The 26,392-nt window shown below is 37.4% G+C and overlaps 3 protein-coding genes and 1 long non-coding RNA gene across 7 annotated transcripts in view; 3 read left to right on the top strand and 1 right to left on the bottom strand.

Moving 5' to 3' along the window:
* acap1 (ArfGAP with coiled-coil, ankyrin repeat and PH domains 1) overlaps positions 1 to 4,109 on the top strand; it is a 30,416-nt gene extending 26,307 nt beyond the window's left edge. Inside the window, exons 21-23 of the mRNA XM_088073960.1 lie at positions 149 to 259; positions 345 to 406; positions 3,451 to 4,109. Coding sequence (XP_087930086.1) covers positions 149 to 259; positions 345 to 406; positions 3,451 to 3,548 — 271 coding nt within the window. The 3' untranslated portion in view covers positions 3,549 to 4,109. The remainder of the gene's footprint in view (positions 1 to 148; positions 260 to 344; positions 407 to 3,450) is intronic.
* slc16a13 (solute carrier family 16 member 13) lies at positions 4,110 to 12,150 on the bottom strand. The gene is made up of 5 exons (XM_042512382.2): positions 11,922 to 12,150; positions 10,892 to 11,035; positions 10,529 to 10,785; positions 9,000 to 9,531; positions 4,110 to 7,358 (listed from the first exon to the last, which is right to left on the bottom strand). The coding sequence occupies exons 1-5, from the start codon at positions 12,148 to 12,150 to the stop codon at positions 7,087 to 7,089; spliced, it is 1,434 nt and encodes a 477-aa protein (XP_042368316.1). The 3' UTR covers positions 4,110 to 7,086.
* On the top strand, positions 7,369 to 12,047 carry LOC148185731 (uncharacterized). Of its 3 annotated transcripts, none has more exons than XR_015775781.1 (3): positions 7,466 to 8,282; positions 8,940 to 9,474; positions 10,546 to 10,684. It is a non-coding gene; the product is annotated as an uncharacterized LOC148185731 (long non-coding RNA). The 3 variants fall into 3 exon arrangements; XR_015775782.1 differs by lacking the exon at positions 10,546 to 10,684 and adding an exon at positions 11,914 to 12,047 and having other exon boundaries at positions 7,470 to 8,282; XR_015775780.1 differs by lacking the exon at positions 10,546 to 10,684 and having other exon boundaries at positions 7,369 to 8,282; positions 8,940 to 9,570.
* A 3,714-nt stretch (positions 12,151 to 15,864) lies between the features above and the next one.
* rell1 (RELT like 1) overlaps positions 15,865 to 26,392 on the top strand; it is a 31,625-nt gene continuing 21,097 nt past the window's right edge. Inside the window, exons 1-2 of one of the 2 annotated variants that reach the window (XM_042512105.2) lie at positions 15,865 to 16,043; positions 25,177 to 25,395. In XM_042512105.2, the coding sequence (XP_042368039.2) occupies positions 16,019 to 16,043; positions 25,177 to 25,395 (244 nt within the window). In that variant the 5' untranslated portion in view covers positions 15,865 to 16,018. Of the gene's footprint in view, positions 16,044 to 25,173; positions 25,396 to 26,392 lie in introns of both variants that reach the window. The other variant, XM_042512104.2, reaches the window with a different exon arrangement.

Here is a 26,392-nt window from a genome sequence, read left to right as displayed (position 1 = left end):
CATTTGGGGCTTAGCTAGGACCCCCGTCAGGGAGTCTGGGGATCCTCCACTTGCACTTTTTTTTGATAAACAAGCTTTATTTTGATGACCGCTCAGGTGCCGTGCACACACACACTCACACTCTTGACGTGTGTCTCTGCTCCTCCAGGTTGGTTTGTCTCTTCTTGAAGCGAGGAGCGGACTACAACGCCAAAGACAAGAACCAGAAAGACCCCATCACTATTGCTGTGGACGCTGCTAACGCCGACATCGTCACTTTGTGAGTATTTGAAAGAAAAACCTCACGTGTGACGATGAAAATAATAAAAAAAACAACTTTTCTCACTCAACTTCTCCTCTTTTAGGTTGCGGATCGCCAAAATGAACAAGGAGATGCGGGAGATGGACGGAGCGTTTGGCCAATCAGGTCACAAGGGGGGGCAGGGGTCCGGGGGTTTATTGGGGGTGACGGGAGGGGCGGGCCCACACCAGGAAGAGCCTCCAGGCTATAAAGAACCACATCAGTGGCTGGGCTCTGGGGGCAGAACGATTAGCGGGGCCCAGCACGGAGCGAGGCAGCGAGACTGGAGCGAGTTCATTTTGGTTTTAAGCTAAATGGAAACAGACGTGTTTTTGTGAAATAGTTCAGCGTCAGAAATCACTGTTTTTGCAGTGTCATGTGGTGTTTATCTGCAGCATCTGCAGAGAAATGATCCCAGCTTTTCACATTGTTCAAGGAAACATGCGTCATCACTTCAACGGTTATAATAAAAGGAAAAATGCTCTCCCTGAGAAAGCATAAAATCCTCGTAAAGCCAGAAAGAGCCAGAGCACAGGGTACGACAGTGTACAGGGTTCAGACACATTTTCTCTGATTTCCATGACTTTTTGGCAAATTCTAAAGACCACATGTTCTTTGTCATTACGATATAATAGATTTTTAAATATATGTTATTAAAAAAACGTCACAGCAGGATTAGAACTGAATATTTAAATATAATTTAGGGACTGTTCATTATTTATGGGAGGGGAGGGGGTGGTGCAAGAAGGGGGAGGTATGTCAAATAATTTTTAAGTACTTAGTGTTTTTTATTCTGTCTTTAGGGGAGGGGCATGCAACTTTAAATGGCTGCATTTTGTATATTTTTTCCACCAATTTTTGGAAAGCATCCTAATTTTGGCCTTTTTTTCCTTTATTTTTCCCCCCTTTGTTAGATTTAAGTAATTGCAGATTTTTTCTTTCTTTCTTTGAAGTAAAAAAAATATTGGCTTTTTTCCTTCTAAATTTTTTGGGAGTTTTTAAAGAAAAAATGTTGGCAATTTTATTTATTCACATTATGGCAATTTATTCATTTTTAATGACTTTTTTCACTAAAAATATTTGGCTTTTTTAAAAAAAATTGGTGATGTTTTTGGGTAAACAAATGTTTGTTTTGTTTTTTTGGTGACTTTTTAAAAAAAGGCATGTGTTTTTTTTGTTTTTGTTTTTTTAACTTAGCTATTTTTTTCCTCAGAAGTTTAGGCAAGTTCACTAGAAAAAAAGGCAAATCAGACCACTTTATTACAGCCAGAAACTGTAAAACCAGAATTTATTGAAATCATGAACATACATATACAGGTTTGTGAAACAAAATCCCATTACTTTCCCAAAACCTTGAGAGTATATTTAGTTTTCCAAAAGTTTTCCAAGCCTGGAAATTGCTATTTGTAAATTCTGTGACTTTTCCAGTTTTTTCATGACTGCACAAACCCTGATATACTGTATTTATTGTATCGGTGAAGACAGGAAATGTCTTGTGAAACAAAGAAGGGACGTTTTGAGAGTAACAGGAGTCCAGATTGCACTTTGAATTACAAACGCACATAATCCTGCACTTTGAAACCCACAAAATCTCTGAATACCTGATCAATAACGAGCTGCATGTGGGTGTTGTATATCAGAAAATGTATATATAGCCTATTATATATAGCTATTGTATATTTGGGATCTTTTCGTGTACAGTTTTGTGGCGTTATCAGATTGTATTGTGAACATGTGCATTGGACTTTTTCCAGTCCGCTTATGTAAGCTACGTTCAATGTCGGGTTTTGGTTCTCAAGGACGATTTTATCTGGCTATTCTGTGAATAGTTGGTATTTATCAGGATTTCAGGAGCTCCGTGCTGCAGCTCGTGAGCTTAACAGTGGGGTTTTGTTTGCATTTTTTGTCATTTGGCTCCTTTTCAAGCTGCAAAGTCCACTCCTTCATGATTGTCCTCGGGAGGCTTTTTTGTTACGTTTCTTGTGAAATTCAATCACTCATGAAGGAATGGAAACGTGACGCTTTTGTCTGCCTGAAAACGACTGCTGGTCAGTATTTGACGTGCTGTGCTTTATCACCGTGTGTCCTGTCGTGTCGTGTGCACTCATGTGTGTGTTGCCTTCCGCCCTGCTGAGATGCCCGGCTGGTCTCAACTGCTTGTGCAGTGTGCCACCTGCTGCAGACTGAGAGGTAAAGTGCATGTGCATGCCTTACTGTGTGTTTATTTGTTCACTTGCATGCTTCTCGCTTCAGGGCTACAAGTCTAAAAATGTGTTCAGGAAACAGTTTATTACAATGTGTCCTCAGCAAAAAGATGATGCAGCTTTTGATTAAAGATGTTTTGGATTCGAGCACAGCTGCGACTTATTAGAAGAACAATTTAAACCCACAAGAGATGGCATTGATTTGAAAATGGGTTATTGAACTTGAAGTATTTTCCAACCCAGAGACTATTTTTCCATGTTTGTGGGGTTTAAGTGACTAATGGGGACAACAATTTTTGAAATTGGTCCAATATTCAGAGAGAAACATGCTGCGATATAACCCCTCGGGACATGTTTGCAGTGTCAGTTTATGTAAAAGTGCTTGTTTTTGCCACTGACAGACTCATTTTAATTTACTAAGTGACTGACAACTTATGGAAACTTTTATTTTTTTTTGCTGCATTCAAACACCGTTTACAAGCATTTAAATCTTTTGAAACCTGAGAAAATTGTTTTGGTTTCTTTAAAAACAACAATGGGGGGAAAAAAGCATGAAATATCCTGCAACTTGCAAGATATTAGCAAAAGGTGAAGAGAAATTTTCTGGAAAAATTGCTAATATATACAGAAAGAGACATGTAGAATAATTTTAAAAAAAAAACTTTTTTGAGGTAATTTTTTAAACTTTATTTATTTATTTATTTATTCATTTAGGCAAGTTTTAGCACTATTGGCATTTTTTGTTTGTTTTTGACTATTTTATCACTTAGTTTCAGGTAATTTTTTTGTAAAATTAAAAAAGAAAAATGCTAATTTTGTTGTGAATGTCTTGTCACCTTCTCCCCATTTTTTGAAAGAAATCAAACTAATTCCCTTAGTTTAAAAATGGTTACCAGCTTGTCATACTCTTTAAAGAAAACATCACAAAGCAGGTTAAACTCATGTCTTCTCCGGTGTTTCTTCCAGGTGATGAAACCTACCACGACATCTTCAGAGACTTCTCGCACATGGCCTCAAACAACCCCGAGAAGCTCAAACGCCGCAGTGCAGACCCCAAAACTTAACCAGCCGTTGCCTCCTCTCCCCCCCCGCTGTACAACGCCACATTTCACCCTGCAGCCGTGCACACTCTCACACACGTACACACAAAAACATGTCCGACTTACACATTTTCTCTGGCTACCTGCCACATGTTCAGTCATAGCTCAGCTGGTGTTGACTTCAGAGGGGATGAACGCTGCACACAGTGAATTCTTTGTGCGAACACGTCAGAGCAGAACAATCGCATCCAAGTGGGAACACTGGAGCCGCTTTATGAGCCCAGCAGGAGGTGTCTTTATGTGGAGCAGAGGGTAACACCATCACTCTGCCAAGATTTCTTAATTAAATGCAGTAAATCTGTTTTTTTTAATAAACAGGCAGTTTTTTTATTTTCCTCTGCCATTTCTATTGAATTTTTACATTTAAAAAAAAGTGTTGGAAACAATTGTTGCAAAGAGTAAAATTTTATGTCGTGGAAATGTATACAGATTTTTACATTTGGGACATTTTTTACACACGTGTTAAACTGTGTGAGGTACTTGAGATTTGCATCATGATCAAATAAACCGCGATACAAAACCCAATTTTAAGTGTGTGTAAAAATGATTTAATGTCTAGATGATCAAGAAAAACAATTCTACATTATTTACGCAAAAAAACCCTGAGATTAAAGATGTAAATTTACAAGAAAAAAATTTTTTTTTTCAAGATTGAGGTCATGAATTCACAATGAAAAACAAGTTGTATATTAACAAGACAAAATTTAAGATCTCCCACATTATTTTACTGTTGTGAGTGGCATCCCCAGCAGGGGGCGCCATCATTTTGTGCAGTTTATCAATACAAAGTTGCTTACAAGCACTTCCCAAGAGGCACAAACTACTGAAAATGAAGCAAATTTAAAACAGAATACAGCGCCTTTAATCAACAGTGAATACAAAAAATGGGATAAAAATCACATTTAACCATTAACAGTGTCAGGTTGCAGTCTTTACATTTGAGCAGTAATTTTATTGAATAAAAATCATGTTTAGTTATATTTTAGTTATATAACAAAAATGTGCTGGTAGTAGTATTTGCATCTTTACTATAAGGACAATGGCCTTGACATCCTGACTTTATCCATGTTTAATGCAGAAAATATTCGGGGCTGAAGCTTCGGGCACTCATGCCAAACGAGGCCACTGCCAACGTCATTTCTGAGATTTTGGCAGTACATCCTGCAATATTTGAGATAAGCCTTTTGTGTTCATAGAAAATTATCTTTTATTTCATCTTAGGACAAGTGAGAGCAAAAACAGAAGCATTTATGCTTTTGTTCGGTGTATATAGTTATAAATCACAGTGAGCTGCAGACCTGCCGTTCATTCAGATGTCGTCAGAGCCAAACACCTGTGATTTACAAAGACAGTTTATGGTTTACGGAAAATGCTCCTGCAAGCACTGATTGTTTTATCAGAAATTGCACTTGAAAAATCACAGTCTTGTATTTGATGCTGCAGTGGTTGATAAAGTGAAAGTCTTGAGGCTGAAGCAGAGCTGCTAGAAACAGTGCTGAAGTCTGCCGCTCTTTCAAAGACATTAATGTGCTCGTAATAAATCAGAAATGTGCTGATCATTAAGAATTTTCCTTTTACATTCATAAATCTGCACACACATACTACACAATTAAGACCAACAATAATTTGTTATTTTGATTTTTTTGAAATACACCAAAAGGCACAATGTTTGCAGAAATGTTAAAGGACTTATGGCGAGCCCTGTTTCATTACCTGAGGCTCTGGCTCATCGTTTACTGAGTAAACAATTACTTCTACACAAATAATGTTCACATGTGTAGCTGTATTATGTACTGAAGTGTTTGGAGATGGCAGTGCAAACACACGCGGTGCACACACACGTGGTGCAAACACGCGGTGCACACACACGCGGTGCACACACACACGGTGCACACACGCTATGCAAACACGCGGTGCACACACACACGGTGCAAACACGCGGTGCACACACGCTGTGCAAACACGCGGTGCACACGCAGCAGGACAGAGCCAATATAAAAGTGAATGAACGTTGATTGTCCGTCTATGCTGTGACATTTGTGCCTCATTAAAATATTATAGTTAAAATAAGGATAGTGGAGATTAAAGAGTAACTTAAGTATTTTCCAACCTGGACGCTGTTTTCTGATGTTTTTGTGTCTAATGGGAACAATATTTGAAACTGGTCCAGTATTTAGCGGGTGCAGCGTAGTCACATGGGGCAATTAAGAACCATCAATTTCCTTTATAAAAAGTGCTTGTTTTTGTCGCTGACAGGCTCAGATTATTTTATGTGTCTGACAACATTATGGAAAGGATCCTGACAGAGACAGACTTTTTTGTTTTAAAGAGTAGATCCACTTTGTTTAACCAGAAACAAATCAACATCGCCAAACCCACCAGACTCAATCTAAAAAAACAGTAATTTTAGTGTGTATAAAGCAGTGCATATTTTGCAACTAATTTAGCGCATTTTGGGTTTAATTCAACCAAATCAGAGTTAATGATTGTTGTAAAAGTGGAAAAACAAACCAAGCCGGCTCAAGTTAGTTTTATTTTGTTTCTGTCGACTTTGAATAAAGTGTGTTTTATGAAGATAAAATGACTGTTTATTTAAATGGAGTCTGGTGGCTTCTGGGCTGTTTGTGGTCAAACAAAAAGGATCTACTTTTTTGACAAAAAGGTCATAGTGGATGTATGTAGACAATACTTGCATGCCAACATTGTCAAGTGACCAAAATTCAATGTCATGACAACGTCAATTTGACAACAGGTGACGTGTATATTTTATTGATTTTTAGTTATATTGGTAAGTAACCTATGTCAACAATCTGAGCCTGTCAGTGGCAAAAACAAGCATTTTTAGAGGACGTTATTAGTAATTAACAGGAAAACACATCCCAAGTGGTTTAATTTCAGCCTGTTTCAACGCTGCCGGTTGCAGCAGTTTTAAAAATTGTTGTTCCCATTAGTAATTAGACATAAAAACACAGGAAAATAGGATTTAGGCTGAAAAACACATAAGCTGCCGATTGATCGTGTCTATGCAAAATCTTACACCAACAGAATCAGATTCACATTTTACATTTGCATGAACAATAAAGAAAATAAAAGGTTTTTGCTACTAAGTTTCTCAGTCAAGTATGCAAAAAATAATGACATCTAATAATAATAATAGAAGCAAAAAAACGTTCACGTTTTCCTTCACGTCTCACATTATCGTGCTGTGCAACCACACACCTGTACGTTGCATATTAAAATATTTAAATGCAGAGTGTTTCCGTTAAGGCAGAAGGTGCTGGTCTGAATTTTAACCTGAGGTCAGGATGTGTAACAGAGGAACTCAGTGGCCCCTTCACGCAGTTTGAGCTTTCACAGTTATGTTTTGAGCTTCTTTGGGTCTGAACATCTGAGGTATAATAAACACATTCACGTGGAGCAGCGTATTAACCGACGACGTCTTCACGGAGGCGCCGTCCTTATTTTAACTGATCCGAAGAGCCTCAACAAGGCTCCTGAATCCTTAACTTACACAGTGTTGTGGATTATTGATCACTTCAGCTGTCATATCATTAACTCCTCTGTGACTCATGGCAGAAGTTGAGCTGTTCATCAGTTCCAACTCTAAATTCAAACTCTTTTCTTTGTCTTTGAGGCAGCGTTTTTGAGGAGGCGGCGGGTCTTTGCAGGAGAAGTAGTGAGGCAGAGTGGACATGGTCAACGTACCGAGGACGAGGAAACTGCCCGCTACCATGAAGGAGGCCACGTAGTTGCCTGTGACGTCCTTCAGCAACCCTTGAGACATGGAGACGGGAGAAAATATATTTTTTAAAATCCCTTAATTAAGTGTGAGGTAATCAGAGAAAAAGTAGTTGCATAATAACAATAATAATAATAATTTTAATATTATCACCATCATTATAATAATTATCATTATTATAATGATAATATAAAAATATAAATAATATAAAATATAATCAATGTATAATATAATCTAATAAAAATAATTTTAAAATTTTAAAAACTTCATTTAAAATAAAAAAGTATAAAAAGTAGTGTACAATGGCAGATAATAATAATAATAATAATAATAATGATGATGATGATGATGATGATGATAAACTTATATAGCATTTTTCTTAACTTTTTCTTTCTTAAAAGTTACAAATGGCTTTTCAGAAAAGCAACAGATAAAAACAAGGCAGCAAGCGAAAACAAAATAAAATGCAAAAAACACATTGATCATATACTGGGGAATTTTAAAAAAAGTATAAATAGTGGCAAACAATGGCTGCGGAGGAGGGATGATAAAACCTAAACCTAATAAGACTGAAGAACCCAAATGAAATGCATGCTTGCTTCTCTCATGCACATAAAGAAAAAACACTGATCGCATGATTGCTGCTTTGCTTTAAAGTAATCTGTGTTGTGCTGAATTATTCAACAGAAAAAGGTCATAACACTGTGACACTTATTTGATGCGGCTACATTTTTGAAAATAACTTCTGGTGAGATACTGGAGTTTTTTTCCACAGAAACAGAGGGGGAAAATGTGGATGGAAACTTGAGTGTAACTGAGTTTTCACTTGTCACACACAAGTGCAACTAATGACACTAATTGCTGCTGCAGCCGAGCCGTCGTGAGTGTTACTGGTGTCACTTGTGCTTTGCTTGCTGTGACAAAGTCAACACCTCTGCTGTGAAAACATCTGTGAATATGTGAGTGCTCTCCTCTTTCTCCTCAGACATGGTTTTTGTCAAAGTTTCAGCCAAGCTCCTTTTTTCTCATGTTTTTGCATTTAAGTGACAAATGGGAACAACGCTTTTTTTTAATTATATACCGTCACTTTAAATTAAAGTGCTTGTTTTGCCACTGACAGTTTCTGTAAGATCCTTTTTATTGTTCATTATTTGGCTATATTTCGTATTTTTTTACTGCTTGTCCTTAACGAAAACATGCCTTTGAGGGTATTTTTTTTTAATTTTGCAGAAAAATGTTGGCAGTTTTTTCTCTCTTTAAGTTTTTGGCAATTTTTAAAGAAAAAAAAGGCAAATAACAAAAAAACAAAAATTTTTTTATCACAGCCAGAAGCTTAAAACCAGTAATTACCATTGGATTTTCAAATTTCCAGTGGTTCTTAAAAACATAATGTTTTATCATACAGGTTTGAGAAACAAAATATCAAGACTTTTCCAAAACTTTAAAGGTATATTTAGTTTTCCAAAACTTTGCTATTTGCAAACTTTACTTTTCCACCTGTTTATGACTGTTCAAACCCTGAGAGGAAGAAAGAGACCTGTCTGACCCTGATTACTTAATTAATGTTTGACTTCTTCCAGCTTTAGTGTGCTAACTTGTATTTATGACTTGATGAGGTCGCAGCAGATGACATGGAACATGGTGACATGACCTGCATTATGACCTACGTAACTCACCTGACAGAGGCGTCCCCAGCAGCCCCGCGCCGCTCTCGATCAGCTGCAGCAGGCCGAGGGCCCCCATCATGCGCTCCACGCCCACTATCATGGGCACCACCGCAAACACCAGAGACGTCAGCGCCCCCGAGCAGAAGCCGTAGAGGAGGCTGATCACCATCAGAGCGGCGTACGAGCCGGACAGCGAGCTCACAGGCAGCAGCATGATGAACACTCCCGCCAGCGTCGTCCACGTGGTCAGTAGATGAATCGGCCGGAAGTGACCCAGGTCTGAGAACCAGCCCGACGCCACGCGCCCCAAAATGTCTGTAGCGCCGGCGGCTGACATGACAAAAGCGGCTTGGTACTCTGAGAAGCCGGCTTGGCGACTGTGGGCCACCAGGTGGAAATATGGCACAAAGTAGCCGACGTTAAGAAGAGTGACGGCCAGCGTGTAGGTGATGTACGGCCTCTCGAAGAGCAGCGGCAGCTCCAGGTAGGAGGACACTCGCTGCAGCACTGCAGTGCACGATGACCTGCTCTTTGAATCCACCTGGAGGGAAAGAAAATAAAATACTGAGCTTCATCCTCACTTGACATCCCAGTTTTTTATGATAAAAAGCATCTCTTTCATAGGTCCTGTTAAAACTTTGAAACCTGAACAAAGTGACCCGATTTATTTCAAAAACATGGAAAGAAGGCAACAAGACATGACATAAAAATTAGTGAGAAATTTGCAAAAAGTTGCAAAAACAGAAAATGACCTGAAAAAAATATTTAATGATAACATTAAAAATCACAATAAATAATCATCATAAATATAAACATTTTATAATATTATTTTATAATCTAATTAAAATATATAATTATATATATAGTTTTCTTTATTTTTCCAAGTCTTTTTTCCAAAAGAAACTCTTTTTTTTTAGTTTTAAGTGATTTTCTTATCAGATTTTAATAATTTCTTTTGCATTTTGTGGGACATTTAATGCCAAGTCACTGATGGCCTTTTGTCCCATGTTTTGAAAGAAATCCTGTTTCAAAGGTTGAAAAACTTGCGAAAGGCGTCACAGAATTTTGCCTGCAGAAATATGTTTGACAAGTGAAATCCTTTGTTGAGATGTACGACAAACACTGCAACAACTACCTCAACAACCACATAAAGGACATTTAATGGTTTGAGCAGCTTTCTGATGCTATATGTTGCTCATTGAACGTGGTTAGACACAACAGCTGGTAAGATTTGGGTTGAGATGAGTTTGTGTAGTTGAAGTTTGCTCCTGAGACTTTTATCTGTCTGTTGGTTTTTGTTTTTGGACACATGCACGATTTATTTTTTGCTGAAAATGCAACACAGCAATACGAATATTTCACACTGAAGCAAGTCTGCATAGTTGTCATGCGTGTGGATTTTCCGTAATCCTGCACCATCCATTCTCTTAAATTCTCTGCAGCAGCTGCCCTTCAAGTAAGAACAACGTATTGTGCCAGAAATGCAGAATCTGCTGTGCGTGTATAAGCTGGTTCAACAGATGAAGAGTTTGTCTCACCTTTGCTGGTTCTTTAGGGCGTCTTTTTGGGCGGATGAGAGCTCCGCAGGGCACAATGTTGAGGCTGAGGCCCCCCAGAATCAGGAGGGCCCCTCGCCACGCGTACATCTCCACCAGAAACTGGAAAAGCGGGTTGAATGCGAAAGAGGAGAGACCAATGCTGGAGAACCCCAGTCCTAACGCAAGTGCACGCCGGCGAGTGAAGTTAGCCATGACTGTAGCCACCATGGGCGTGAAGACCAGCCCCCAGCCCAAACCTGGAGGACAGCATACACACGTGATTAACCAGCCGAACAGTTAACTACGGATGAGCTGCTTTTTTCTTTGTCCCTGAGGAGCAAGAACGACAGCATTGTTGTGTACCTGAGATAACGCCCATGGTGAGGTAGAGGTGAACAAGACAGGTGGCCTGCGAGGCGAGGATGAGTCCGAGTCCAGCCAGACAGCCCCCCGTCATCACCACCACCCGTGTATCGTATGCATTACACAGCGCTGCACCCAGCGGACCTGCAAAACACACACACGCATTTTCATTTGTCACAACAATTTCAGCGTGTCCCGTGATCAACGATCGGCTGAGCAGCGTCAGTTTTGTAATGAGTGACCCACTGGTGCTTGTTAAAGAGTTAATGAGTTCCAGCTTTACAAACCACATAAAATGGCTCAAAACGTAGTTACCTGTGTGATTACTTTAGATTTAATAAGAGAAACGACGCATGGGCTTAACCCTTTATCACCTGGATTGACCAAAATTTTCTTGTGCTGCATTATAAAGCCTTTTCCATGCATTTAAACCTCTGAAACCTCAGAAAATTGGTTTATTTGTTTTGAAAACATGGGGGCAAAAATGCAATGTGCAACTTGACGAAAAATGTCCAGCAAGTTGCAAGAAATTTTTTACCAAAAAATTTGTTTTCATTACAAAATGGTCCAAAAATTAGGGAACAAAACTATAATTGTAAATTATATAATTTAATGTTTTAAATTATGTAGCAGAAAAAATAGAATAAAATACAAAAGAAATACATATATTATTTCTATTTTTGGTAGTTTTTTTCATGGTCATTTTATTGTTTTGTTTGGCTTTTATTTTATTTATTTATTTTTTTCTTATTCAGGTAATTTTCTTGTGACTTTTCACTGATATTTTGCTAATTTTATGACCGTTTCTTGTGAAGTTTCTCATTACCTTCTTCCCAAACTTTTAAAAGAAATCAGCTCCAGTTTCAAAAGGTTAACCCTGACGATGTCCAGTCAATCAGCATAAATGGCCCTAATTGATTAATCGTTTAAATCATTTATCAAGCTGTTTTTCTCAGTGTCATGCCAACAGATTAAACAATGATTCAAATATAATTTTTGACCATCATAACAAACACACACAGGGACTCACTGAAGAACTGCTGAGCTGCCAGGCCCGTGGACGAGATCCAGGAGATGGCCTGAGCGCTCTCCTCAAAGTACTGCACGAACTCCACAAAGAAGATCCCCAGGGAGCGCATCAGGCCGAACACCAGGCTCGTGCTCACGAACATGGCGCCGACCAGCACCCAGCCCCAGCCCCCGTCGGGGCCCTCGGCTCCATCGCTCTGCCTCTCTGCTTTGGGCTTCGGGTTGGTCATGTCTCAGAGAGATTTATCTGTGAGAATAAAGTCAAAGCAGAGCGAGTGTCAGATCCTCTCCACGGCTGTCAATAGCTGTAATGATTAACTTCCCACAGGCCAATAGATCGCCTGGCTGTGCTGAGTGTAACGAGGCTGCTTAACTAGTCGGCCTTCACTTGAGAGCGAGATGTAGGTGAGAGGTGGCGAGAGTGTTCATGGATCAGCTACAAAGCAGAGAGACCCTTAATTAACTTTCACTTGCTTTTATGGAGGTAGAGTACAGAGTTATTGTTTAACTCTGCACTCTGCTTTGCACTCGCTGAACATCTTTAAGATGCTGTATTTTTTAATTTTGTGCATTTTATACAATATTTTTAGGCTTTTTATTTATCAATAATGTCAGTGTTGTGCATTCTGTGCATTCAATTTTTATTTCATCTTTTACTAATTTTATCAAATGAATGAGTTTTATCCATGTGAAGATGCATTCTATGTAGTCTGTTCTGATCTTATTTTATTTACTTATTACTTATTTTTATGTCTTATGTCATCGTGCATTTGGTGCATCTAATTTCTTTCTTGGGCTGCATTTCTTGTATGAAATGTGCCATGCAAATAAAGTTTATTATTACTATTATTATTCAGAGAAGGACCACAAGTGTTATGTAATTAGATATTGCATCCTTAAGGCTTGCTTTAATATTATACCTAAATTTTAACCCTTTAAATGCAAGGGTTTTGTCATGATGCCACTATTTTTGAGGAGAAAAAAACAAACAAAAACTTAATTATTTACAATATATTATATGCTCAATAGATTTTTTATTTATTTATTTACAGCAACATTGATTTTTTTCATCCTTTCAATGATGCTCTTTTTGTCATCAACTGTATTTCTTTAAATAAACTAATATTAAAAAATAATCAGAAATAGAACCAACTTCCTCGCACTAAATAAATTTCAACATCAGAGCGCATTTTAATTTAACGTTTGGAACAAACAAAGCTATTATGTTATCAAATGATTATAATATGGTGCATATAACACAAACTCTGGCGTTATAAGTGTTGTTATTACATTTTTTAAACTTAATTATATATTTATTTTTCTTTATTTATCTGTTTACATTTCTATAAAATAAAGGTGTGCACAATAAATAAAGTAGGCCAAAAAACCAAAACATGAACAGGTAAACAAGCGGGAACGCGCACTGAATTCAGTGCACGAGGTCTCTGACGTAGCTTCACATTGCGCTTGCGCACTGGTTACCACCACACAACTATTACACACAAAAACATAATGTTCAAGACTAGATATTTTTGATGATTTATTGATAATACTAATGCATTTATATATATATTTTAATAGTTTTTTTACTTGTTATTAATCGATGTATCAGCTGTAGCGGTGTAAGTGAGGTTTTGATAACGTTTACAGAGAGAAATTAACCGTTTCATAACCCGAGACCAACCAGAACCTTCAAGACGTCTCGTTTTGTTACTATTTAACGATTTTAAAACGGTTTTCAGGTTAATTAAAGTTTCATTTAGACTTGACAGGACTCACCCTCGGTGTGTCAGCTTTCACCGGAGCAGCACATTGTCCAAAGTGTCCAAATTCAGCGGTAAACAGCAGAATGACAGCAGGTTTCTGTCTGATAGCAGCAGCAGCAGCAGCAGCAGCGGGGGGGAAAAGTTCAACAGTCACCGCAAGGAATTTAGCACGCGCAGAGTTTACGGGGGCGCGCGGCATATTTTTCACAGAAAACCTGGATAGTAACTCACGTGCACACACTTAAGGATAGCTTGTAATCATCAGTCATTTTATATTATTAATGATGTCGTGCACATTTCTCCTCCTCCAGTAAAAAACAAACAAAAAAAGAACGACTTGTGATTAGATAAAGATTCTTAAAGACCTCTAATATGTCAATAAGTTTCAAATCAATTTAGTAAAAGGTTTTTTTTTAATTTAGTTTTTTTTTAATTTTACGGTTTCCTATCTCTTTTTTCCATCTACAATATAGAATATTTCAGGTAAACCATGTGTAGCCTGCCTAAATAAAATTATAAATTATAATAACAATTCTTCTTCTTCTTCTTCTTCTTCTTCTTGTTATTGTTATTATTATTATTATTATTATTATTATTATTAATATTTTCAGTTAATACAAACTTTTTTTCCCTTTTCTTTTGTTGCTAAATTTCAGGTGATTTTCTTGTAACTCAATTTGTCACGTGACATATGTTTTAGTATATTATGTATAGTGTTATCTTATAGTGCAGCATTCTTCACATACTAGTACATTAAGTTGTTATCTCAAAAGTATTATTATTAAGCAATCATTGTTTATTTTTGTTTAGTTCTTAATGTTTATTGATTTTTTTTTGCGTTTCTAATTCATTTTATTGAAAGTAGAATCAGCATGCACAAATTATTGACAAATATACAAAGAATTTTTAGTTAATATGCAAAATGAATATAAATAATAAGTGATTTAACAAAACGTATACACTCTTTTAATATCCCGAAGAACCTTTTTTTGCAGGTGATTTTTGTTTATTTAGTCTTTCAACAACACAAATATTTGCACACTAAGCCTCGCAAATATTAAAATATTGCATACTGGATGCCGTGAGAAATGTGTCCAGTAGAGGACAGCATTTCATAAGATGCATGAGGACATGCAGGACTGAACCAGGACAGTACAATCACAACTAAAACTGCAATTCAGTGGGATAATTTTAAAGCTTTAGTCGTGGGTCAGGGGGCTTGTTTAATCTGTATTTAAAAAGCAGTATTATTTGTGTTTTACAGTGCGTTAATATACATTTGCAAACCAATTAAAGGTATTAAATAAATGTATTAGAAAAAAGTACAGTATCTCCATCTAGTGGAGGAGAAATATAATGCAGTAGTTTGAAGTTTAAGGTGCCTGTAATAAGAAATATTTGTTTAAGGAGGCACTTTCGTGAGATTTATTTCTGCAATTGAATTTTTTTTTTTATAATGTGGTTGGACATTTTTAATGCAGTATGCTGGACCAAAAAAACCCCAAACTTATTTATCGATAAATACATAAATAACAAAATGAATGAAGAAATACAAGAGTTAAAAAGGAATACACAAATGAAAAATAAATAAACAGATAAGTAAATTTACAGGTACAATTATGCAATCCCCCAGTATTTGGTAATTGCTGCCAAATACTGGGGGAATGTATACAAATCAATGTTGTTGCTAATAATGCTAATACTAATACTAATACTAATACTAATACTAATACTAATACTAATACTATTACTACTACTAATAATAATATTAATAATAATAATAAATATACTCAGCATGAAGTATTTTGGAAATAATAATTTTTTTTGTTTTTTCTTTCTACTAAAAAATAGCGGCATCATGACAAAAACCTGACATTTAAAGGTTAAAATTCTGAAAAATGATATTTGATATTCATGATTTAATTTTTTTTTTTAAGCCAAATTAAGTAGAAAGAAACGCCTAATATTTTTGTAGTTTGATTTTGAAAAGTGCATTTTGTTCGCAGAGCAGTACGAGCGTGTGTAACATTAAAGCGGGCCCTAACGGTTAAACACCACATTTCTAAATTACGCAAAATGTAAATTTCCAAACAGAAACCGCTTTTTAGCGACAGCAAACGAAAACGGAAGTGGCAGAGAGTGAACCATCTCGCTCTTCTCCTGCTGGTCAGATTAGGGCGTAACCACTCTTTGGGAATCAGGAAACACGTTAATCTTTGAGAGTAGTCCCTCCTTCAGTTTAGTCTGACCACAGTCGGCTCTGACCACAGCTTCCAACGGCTGTCCGACCCGAAACATCCCCGCCAGCCCTCCGGTCAGCTCCGGTCCGTCAATGGCTGATTCAACCGTCAATACGCGTGAGTTTCCAGGCTTTTTTTTTATCCTCGGAAGCGCTAAAAGTCAAAGTCGTTGACATTTAGGATTTCCTCTCCTCGAAAAAGTTTGCTCTCATTTAAAAATAGCTCGACGTTATTAAGTTATGATGGCGCCGCGGTGTTGATGCCAAGATTTCATTAAAAAAGATCTGACTGTTAGCTAAGAAAGCGTACAAAAAACTAGCCAAACTTAAAACATAGCATGCAACAAATGTGTCGAAGGAGGGAAAAATACATATTGAGCGTTTATAGTCGTGTAAGATGCTAAAAAAGCAGCTGACAATCTGCCATAAAATGCTACTGTTAGCTGTGTTTAACAGCACACATTATAAAGGTGTTTAGTGGGATGTTTTTGAAGCTACTATTAACAAGACTCAAAGCTGTATTAGCCCGTGTTATCACTGATTTAACATTAGTAGTAATAAACAGTGATTATTTTGGTCCCTTATTTAAGTAAAAGCACTCAAACCACAATGAGAAAAATACTCTGTACCAAGTAAAAATCCTGCATTGCAAAAGTTAAAGTACAGTCAAAGTTCACAATGCTGAAAAAGCCAAAAAAAGGTGCAAAAAAATGTATTTAAAAAAAAGAAAAAGAAAATGACAAAATGACTGGTAGACAAAAAAAATGTATCGTACAAAGATTGATTAAAAGTAATATATTTATTTATTCCCTGTTTATTTATTTATTTCCATGTTTATTGCAACATGTATTTAGTCATTTTTTGTTATTTATTTTTATATTTGTTTAGCTGTTCATTTATTTATGTATTTTTATAGATTTAATTTTACTGTATTTACAAAACCCAAACATATTTATTGATACTTAAGTCATTTTCTGTCCTCCATAGGTGGTAGAGAATGAATATTCAGGTCCTTTACTTAAAAGAAAATACTCGAGTAGGTACCTCAAATTTGTACTGAAGTACAATTGAGTAAATGTACTTAGTTACACTCCACCACATATTTACAGGCTACATCAAGTAAGCATCTTACTTCTTTTGAAATATTTTAGTGTGATGGATAATTCAATTTCAGTAGACATTTTGGCTGTAAAAGAGCTTACAGTGCTCTTTTCCTTCCCTAAAAACTGCTATTTCTCTGTGCTAAATGTTCAAATCTAATTTGAAAACCTCATGACATTCTTCAGTTGGCAAACTTAAAATGAAATTACCTTAAAGGCCTCTTAAACAAATTAACTTGTTGCCAGTTTCAGTATCTGTAAGAGTTGTGGTTTTCAGTGCAGCAGAATATGATACTTTCAGTTATAACTGCAATATTTGAGAAGTAGCTGTAGAAAAATGTTATCTGCTTTATCAACATGTTAATCTAAAGTACATACATGACAGGAAGTTACTACCTTTGTGTAATAATATTGGAGTAGCACAGACAGAATTCAGAGTAAACGTACTGTATGTTTGAACAAGTATTCTGCATTTTAATAAGCAGTTTTTTTATTTACAGTACACAGCCTGTTGACGCTTTCAGGAAGAGATATTTCTGAATACTTCTGGGACCATTTTTTGTGCCACAGACAGTACTGTACGTGTCTCTGCGTCAAGGAATATTCAATCCAGCGTTGTCTTTCAGTTCCAGTTTGGTTTTCTCCATAACCTTTAAAAGTCTGGGCCTGATTCCATTTTCCATAGAGAGTCCACAGGAGGCTGTGGCTTGCAAAAGGCCTATTCTCAGTGCTCACGCTCATTCAATTAGACCGAGTCATGCGGCACGTTGGTTTGATATAAATAATACACGCGTGTAATGTGTGTGTGTGTGTGTGTGTGTGTGTGTAGCATACTGTAAGGCTTGGATCGGTTCAGCTGTCTCCATCGCTTCATGTCACGGCTGCAGCACACATACTCTGAATGATCTTCCAGTTGAGCTGTAAACTCATTTGCAAGCTGAGGGGCTTGTTGTGGTCTCGGTCAGTGGTTGCCCTCCTGGGGATCTGGACCCCCCAAGAAGTCCCGATATAAATTTGAGGGGTTTGCAAGATTATTAACCCTGTGAAACCACAGCAAATTGGCTTGATTTCTTTAAAAAGAAAAAAAAAACACCAACCAAAGAAAAAAAAATCCCCCTGAATATCAAGAAATTAAAAGAAAAGTAAAAGGGACTTACCTGACAATTGTTATTCAAAAAAGAAAGAAAAAGAACGTAAAAAAAACCAAACAAACAAAAAAACACAATGCAAATGAAAGTTGGAAAAGTGCTTAAAAATTATAATAATTCTGTAACATAATTTAAAATATTGAATTTTAATAATTATGATTAAAAAGGCAGTGAGCAACTAAAGAAAAAATTCCCCAAAATATCAAGGAATTAATAAAAAGTACAAAAAAATCACCTAAAACTTAGTATTTAAAAAAGAAGAAAAAAACACATAAGGCAAAAGAGACTTAGAAAAGTGCTTAAATGATAATTCTATGACAAAATTATTAATATGTAATTATGATAATTATAGTCTAATTAAAAAAGGTGAGCAACTACAGAAAAAATCCCCCAAATATCAAGAAATGTATAAAAAGTACAAGAAAATTACTGGAAAATTAGTGTCTAAAAAACAGAAAGCAAACTAAACCAAAATGAACTAAAGTAAAATGATGACATGAGACATGATTTGGAAAAGTGCTTAAAAATTATAATAATTCTGTAACATAATAAAAAGATATGTAATTATGTATTTTTTTCTTTTTTTTCCCCCTAGCTTTTTAAAGAATAATTTTCTAAATCTACTTATTTCTTGGAATTTGTGGAATATTTCTTGCCAAGTTGCTCATTGCCATTTTCCCCATGTTTTTGAGTAAAATTGCACTAATATGCATCAAAGGTTAAGTACTTGTGAAAAGCGAGTTAAGGCAGCAGAAAAAAGTGATGCTGCTCGAAGTCTCAAAGGGTTAAAAAAGAATCAAAAAGCATTTCTCTTGCACAAAACTATGTTTGTTATTTTAAGTTATTTTATATTTTTGTAAATTTCTGGATACTTTGATCTTGATATGCCTGTTAAAATCCTCCTGAGGGAAAACTTGATCACTTAGCTGAATACATAATCTAATATTAATCTGGATCACAATTTTGGCTTCCCACAATTAAATGATCAAGGTTGGCTGCAAAATTCACTTGTAAAATGCGTGCACCAATCAAACAAACTCAAAGCATATCCAATTTTGAGAAACTGCCTTGCTACTATGCGTGCACCCTGCAGCTGTCAAAAACTTTACAGAATGTCGTGGCTGCAGGCTGGGAAACGTCTGTAAAGGACAGCAGGAGCTAGTCCCTTGAAATGGAAGTAATTCGGATTTAGGGCAAGTGATGCAAAGCAAGAAGAAATCATTTCGATTGTAGGCATCGTAACATGATAAAACTTGTGATTTAAACCACTAATACCTGCAGGAAATTGAATCTCTGCCTCCGAAAAGCATGCAGGAATCTTCTCCTTTTGGAAGACAAATGATAATTTTCTCCTCACTGATCAGTATGCAGCGTGAGAATGCAGTTTGGCAGCTTTTTGCACAACAAGTACATGGTTGCAATAATGCGTTGCTGTATAATTTCAGACCAGACAACAAAGGGGAAATATTTGGCAGAATGTGCTGTCTGAGACCTTTACATCTCTCACAGTGTCAAAGTAAACAGTGATTAAAAGGTTTCATCTCTGTTTCTGAAAAACCTCACTCAGTGACTAAATGGATAAAGGATCGTGGGTTAGGATGACAGTGCTATCTCGTGCAATCTAAAATGAGATGCGGTTAGTTAAAGTCAGAGGGTCTTAGATTTGCTTTCTTAGCTGCACATGATTTCCTGAATACGGGGAAATGTGGAAGCCACAGATGGACCTTTTAGAGCATTAATATTCAGCGCCGAGCTGAACGTCACAGACTCTCAGTCCATTGTGGTGTTGTGGTGAAATAAAATCTCTCACTGTATGGCTCTTCCTCAACAGTGAAGAAAAATATTCTGTTAAAGGTCTAGTTTATAGGTATTTTGCAGTGACGTTGCTGCACTGAAACTTCTCCTATGTGCCATGCGTATAGGAGAACTGCGACGGCCGAAGCGAAAATGTGAATGACCGTGTTGAGAGCCAGTTTTTTGTTTTCCATTCTGAACATGGCACACTTACGTATTTGGATACAAAAGGCTAATGACGAAAACACAATAATTCTTAATTTGGGTAATTCTTAAATAATGAAAACATAGTTTTGAATATTATATACCATTTCTGACGATAGTTGCACCTACGAAGAAGGATTAGGGCCATGTTAGAAAAATTAAGGTAGATTCTAAGAATAAAGTTGTAATATTATGAGAAAAAAGTTGTAAAAGCAATATTACAAAAGTAAAGTTATAATTTTAAATATAAAACTGGCAGCCATTGTTTCCAGTTGCTGAGGAGGCTGCCTGTGCTCTGGCCTGTTTTATAGTTTGCTGGCAATACGTTTACTTCGATAATACAATTCTCGCGAAATTACAACTTTATTATAAAAAAAAACAAGGATTTTTTTCATTTAAAATTTCAACTACTTTCTTGTAAAATTCTGAGTTTTTCTTCATTCTCGAAGTTTGAAAAAAATGTTTGCATGCACCTGCGGGAGCTTTGCATTTCGGCGGTTAAGGAGCTGAAATTTACAAAAAAAAAAAGATAATTCCTGTCACTAAGTTTGTCCTCGTCCTCTGCAAAAAAAAAAAAAAAATTGACTGCCTAAATTGAAAGACAAATACCTACCCAGTTAGTGAATACTCAAATGGCAGAATATTTGGGTTCAGCCCTACAGCCATGTCCATCTCCGTTCTGTCTCCTTCCCAAGATGAGTAAATGGAATAAAAATAACGTAGTTACAGATTACTGACTGGATGCAGTCACTGTCAGTCACTGAGAGCCATTTCTGATTTCCTGAATTTGCTCAGTTCAGTGTTATTTTCCACATGCCAAGAAGTGACTCACAAAGTTGGCAACAATCTGAAACCTAAAGTGGAACGCAGCACACCATGTTCTGCCTGCTGTCATGAGGTCTTTTGCTGATCTCAGCAGAGAGTAACATTTACATCCTCTTTTCTGAGATGCCCTTTGGCATTGTGGTGTGGAACAGCGTTAATCACTGATAGGTAAAGAGTCATTTCCACGCACAGATCTTTGTGCTGGTGAGAGCAGAAATAACGCAAAGATTCAGATATTCCAGCACACACGAGCAGTGTTCAGATTGGCTTCATTAACCCTGAAGGGACTGTTTGGTGCATTTTACGTGCGTTCATTGTTCGTTTCTTTTGGATAATTTTCAGTGTGTTCATCCATATGGCACACATTTTGGCAAGACTGTGTATTTTTGTTCAGTCTAGCTCAGCTGCTACAATAAGTCTAAATACACTATATAAACAAAATAATTCAGTTACATTCATACTGTTAAGTGCAAAAAATGTGCCATTGAAACCCATTCAAATTGCAGTTTTTGCAATTTTTTGATGTTGGTTAAGAAATTAACTCTGTAAGTAGAAAATAATATTAATGTGTAATATTTTTTAAAGCTTGATTTTGAAAAGCGCATTTTTGTGCACAGAGTGATATGAGTGTGTTTAATATAAAAGTGGACCCAAAGGGTTAATAGCTAAAATACTTCCCCATGGATGTATCTGATGTTCAGGAGAGACTAGAAATGAAAGAGAGAAAAGAGGATAGAAGCAGAGAATTCAATCACAAATTGTCCTTCTTTTGTGCGTTTCTGCAGAGATTGATTTTACATCATTTTGTGAAAGAAGCTGTTGCAACAGAGACGTCGATAACCTTTTGGCAGACAGAACTTCTCACAGGCTAAATCCTCCTAAAACTGCAGGAAATTAAACTAGCAGAGCAGTAATGCTGACCTATTGAGCCCACACTCAGCTCCTTCAATTGAAGGATTTGACACTGCAGACAAGGAATACTTCTACTCCTCCACAGTCAGAGGGGAATACTTACTCATCCCATGTCTCAAAATCCACAGAAGCACAGGATGTTACTCTGTTATGAAATATTTTCTCACACCCAGAGTCAAAATAAGCTCAGCTGCTTTTCTTCTCCAGTTCATTTAGACCTTTACATCTGGGTCTGATTTAAAACGTATCAGTCACTGGTTTCAGTGTGATCCCTGAATGCTTTCTTTGTATGAAAAAAACAAGCTATACTTCTCAGACACATTTGTGTTGTTTAAGCACGGATTAAAAGACGTCACTGAAAACTAAAACAATTTCTTAAAAACTCTTTATTATTTAAATCTTGTAATATCTGATCCCAGAATGTGTCCAGTAGTGGCCTAAAATTTGCAAGAAATTAGTCAAACGGCACAAGACAATTACCTAGAAAGCAAAAAAAGAGAAAGAAATGATATAATACCTTAAGAAAGTGTTAAAATTAAAGAAAATTTGTATTTTTTCTGTAGTAATCTCCCCGCAGTTAAATGTCAAGTCAATTTCTTGTAAACTTTTACAAAATTTTTTTTGCTATTTGCAGGAATTTTGCCAAGTTACTCATGGCCTATTTGACATTTTCCCAAAGAAATCAAACCAATTGTCTCATCTCTCAGATGTTTTAATGCTTTTAAAAAGCGTCGACAAAACCTTCAAGGGTTAAAACCTTCAAGTTGCTTCTAAATGTCAGATTGATGGCATAAATCCAGATAATTACTAAATGAATCCACACCTGTGATGTGCATGTGTCTGTGATATCTGTGTTTTTTGGATGTCCTTTTTGGCCGTCCCTCTGAGGACTTTCATCACGACACCAGCTGCGGTTGCTAAGAGATTTCTGTGACTCAGATCCTCCCCAAGGACTCTGCTCAGCCCGTTTCCTAGTTTTTAGTCGTTTTGTTAAACGATTTTAATACAGTCCTCTAATTTGCCCATGATTACTTCTTGTGAATCATTTGGACGGGCGTGGAGGCGTGCCAGGACTAGTGCATGAGCACACGGGCACACACCAGTCGGTCACAGGATGGTCAGCGAGCAGACAATGGTCTTTATCAGTGAGTTCAGTCTGATGCATCGGGGAGCCGAGACAATGGGACACTCAAATGCCTGTATGCATCAGGAGGCACGGGGTTAGGTATGCAGATACACGCCTCTATATACACACAGGGCGGTGCTGTGTTTCAACATGGCATCGACATGTGATGTGATTCTGATTTGTTTCTGTTCAAACTACGACCTCTCATATCTGTGTATGTGTGTCTCTCTCACACACAAACACACACACACACACACACACACACACACACACACACACACACACACTGATGCGAACAGGAAAACAGACAAAAGCCCTCTTGTGTCTTGCTGGAATGCCTCACGTGGTGCACCAACAAGCAGGAACCGAAGGAGCTTTCGCCTATAGCTGACCACAGGTCACTGTCTACCCTTTGACCTTTGACACATTCACTTTCATGACATTAACCTTTTAAAACTTGGGTTGTCATCAGTTTTCTTGTGCTGCCTTCAGATGCCTTTCACAAGCGTTAAAACCTTAGAAACCTTTCAAAAAGCCATTGGTTTCTCAACAGAAAAAACTTGAGATAAAAGGCAAAGAGCAACTTGGCATTAGGTGCCCTGCAAACTGCAAGAAATGAGGAAAAGATGACAAGAAAATGACCTGATAATCTGATAGATTCATTTTCAGATATTAGTTTCAATCCACACTGACTCTAACCTGCATACAGTGTCTCTGTCCACACAGGCAGCCGTCTGTCAGCAGCAGCTCCTGCAGAGCTGAGAGGACAGTAACTGGTCAAACTGTCTCCACCAAGCTGGACTGACGGCTGACATTTATTGAAGCATCATCCGTTTTTAAACAGAGATTCCTCTGCAGGGTGGCTACTTAGTCCCTTCTTAATGGCTCCTTTGCATTTTACAGAGAACCAAATGACAGAGGCATCTCGCTGCTCCAGTGTGTAATTACAGACTGTGTGACGGCATCACGGAATCAAAAGCAGAGTGACAGGCAGGACATGTATCATAACAGAGACACAAAACATAGGTGTCGGCAGCGTTTTGGCTTTCAAAAACACGGGAAGAAGCCAAGAGCATCTTAAGAAAGGACCCAGAAATTAGCAAGAAATTAGTAAAAAAAAGTACAAGAAAATTGCCTGAAAATTAAACAAAAATTAATCAAATAAATAAATAAAGTGAAAGTAAAAAACCAAATGAGGAAATTACCTGAAAAAATGTGCTTAAAAATTATAATACTTTTTAAAAAAATTCAAAATAATTTTGAATATGATATTAAATATAATGTTTTCGCAGTTATATGGACATTTCTACCAAATTGTTCATAGCCTTTTACCACATGACTTTGAAAGAAATAATTTGCTCTGAATTTAAAGGTTTAATCAACATTAAAACAATCATTAGTTTCAGCCCTGCTCGCATATGATTGTAGACTGACTATATTTGGGTTTTGGACTGTTGGTCGGACAAACCTATTAATAAGAAGGTGTTATTTTTGACTCTGGGAGTGTGTGATTGGTGTCTTCACGACTTTGTCACATATTGTTGACAAAGAAATAATCATCTAATCAAGAAAATGATTGTCAGATTAATCATCGAGGGTAATGATGGTTGATTTCAGCCCTGAAGCTGTTTCTTGAGTTAAATTAAAAGTTCAGTATGTTTGCTCAGCACCCTTTCCCAGTCTTGTGGCACCCTGGCGGGTCTAAAGTCCGCTGTGTAGGTGGGTGTGTAGATGGGAGCGGGAGAAGGAAACTGGAGCCGGAGCGGTTAAGTTTATGGCCCTGGTGCTCACTTTGAAACAACAGTTACTATAAAAACACGAAGATATGAGCAAGAGAGATGTTTTTGCTTTTTCACCGTCCCTGCCTCTTGCACCAAAAAGCTGTGAAAAGTTGGGGACAGCTTGCAGCAGATCGAGCTGTTAGAGGACAGAGACAGCAGATTGATCCAAGAGAGGGAACATGAAATCTCTGTTGTGTTGCAGCTCACAGCATTTAAATCCCCTCAGCTGCTCGGCCTTAAGTGCACCCCGTGGATATCATGTTGCCATGACGGGCGTTGTGATGACAGCGCATTGTTTTGTTTTTCCATCTGCAACAATATTCAGAATAATTTTTATCATGCTCCACTTGTCCTCCAGCAGGTCAGCCTACAGTTACCAGAGGAGGTGACGGTGGGAAGTTGACAAACAACCCCGACTACACTGCTTTCATCCTGGTGCCTGTCTTCTTCATCCTGGGCCTGCTGGGGGTGGTGATCTGTCACGTGCTGAAGAGGAAGGGCTACCGGTGCACCACTGAGGCCCACAGTGGGGAGGAGGAGGAGTGTGTGGAGGAGGACAAGGATCCCGAGCTGGGTGGAGGTAAGAGGGAGCCTGAATAAAAGAGGGAGGGAGGTGAGGCAAATCCAGAAACTCGTGGGTGTTGAAATCAAACGTGACACTGCAGACTGTTAGGAACGTCATATATATGCTGTGACAGCGTTATGATTAGTTTAGGTTTATTGCGTCTGTGCTCATTGTGTGAAGGCATCAGTCATCCACCTACAGTACACACCCAAAGATTATTGCTCCATCGCGCTTGTTTTAATCAAAGTAGATGGAGAACAGATTAGAGAGGCAGTAAGGAAAGGGAGTGAAAATTGTTTGACAGAAAAGAAGCTATAAATTAGTATTATGCAGAATTCCAAAGGTCTGAAGTAGGGCTGCAAACAGTAAGCACTTTCCTTATTAGGAAAATTACAGATCGGTTATTTGAAAAAAAAAACATAAAAACTTTTTCGAACAATAACAAATGTGAATTTCCTCAATCAAAGCAAGCACATCACAGCAACATTTTGCATATTGCACTTTGACAGCACATAGCCTATTGATTAATCAATTAAATTTCACATGTTTGATTTACTTCTTAGCAGTCCGTCACTAAGAATTTAATCAGTCTTAAGTTGTTAGCTTGAAGGCTAAGCAGCAGTGGCTTCCAAAGCATTGGTGTGAAACATACAGTAATATCCGCAACGATGGGATTTTTGGTTGACAGTGGAAGGAAGCTGCTCTCTGTGCTGAGTCCTCCCTGTTCAAGTCTGCCCCCGTCAACATTTGTGTTGAATGTGAAATCACCTCTCTGCAACAACAAACAAACTTTGCACAGATGCAGGTCAGTGTATTGATGCGTATTCATGAGTGCTTTTAGTTTTTAGAAAAATTGAAGCATTTTACCTTATTATCCCGGTTGATCACCACAGGGCCAAAAAATGAAATGTAACACTTTTTAGTCCAGGTTCATATTGTGAGTAGCACCTGGGAAATCTTTTCATTTTAACCCAAACCACAATTTTTTTATAGGCAAACCTCTCCCAACAGC

The sequence above is a fragment of the Plectropomus leopardus genome, chromosome 23, assembly GCF_026936395.1.
Source record: "Plectropomus leopardus strain MGB_pleo_1.0 chromosome 23, ASM2693639v1, whole genome shotgun sequence".
In the NCBI taxonomy this organism is placed as follows: domain Eukaryota; kingdom Metazoa; phylum Chordata; class Actinopteri; order Perciformes; family Serranidae; genus Plectropomus; species Plectropomus leopardus.
The sequence above is the reverse complement of the archived record's forward strand: the minus strand, read 5'-3'. Positions and strand labels throughout refer to the sequence as shown.

Excerpts from the sequence above, each read along its gene's own strand:
- slc16a13 (XM_042512382.2), bottom strand. The coding sequence starts at position 12,150 with ATGACCAACCCGAAGCCCAAAGCAGAGAGGCAGAGCGATGGAGCCGAG. Across the intron at positions 11,036-11,921 it reads GGCAGCTCAGCAGTTCTTCA|GTCCGCTGGGTGCAGCGCTG; the intron begins GTGAGTCCCTGT and ends TGTGTTTTGCAG. Across the intron at positions 10,786-10,891 it reads CACCATGGGCGTTATCTCAG|GTTTGGGCTGGGGGCTGGTC; the intron begins GTACACAACAAT and ends GCTGTCCTCCAG.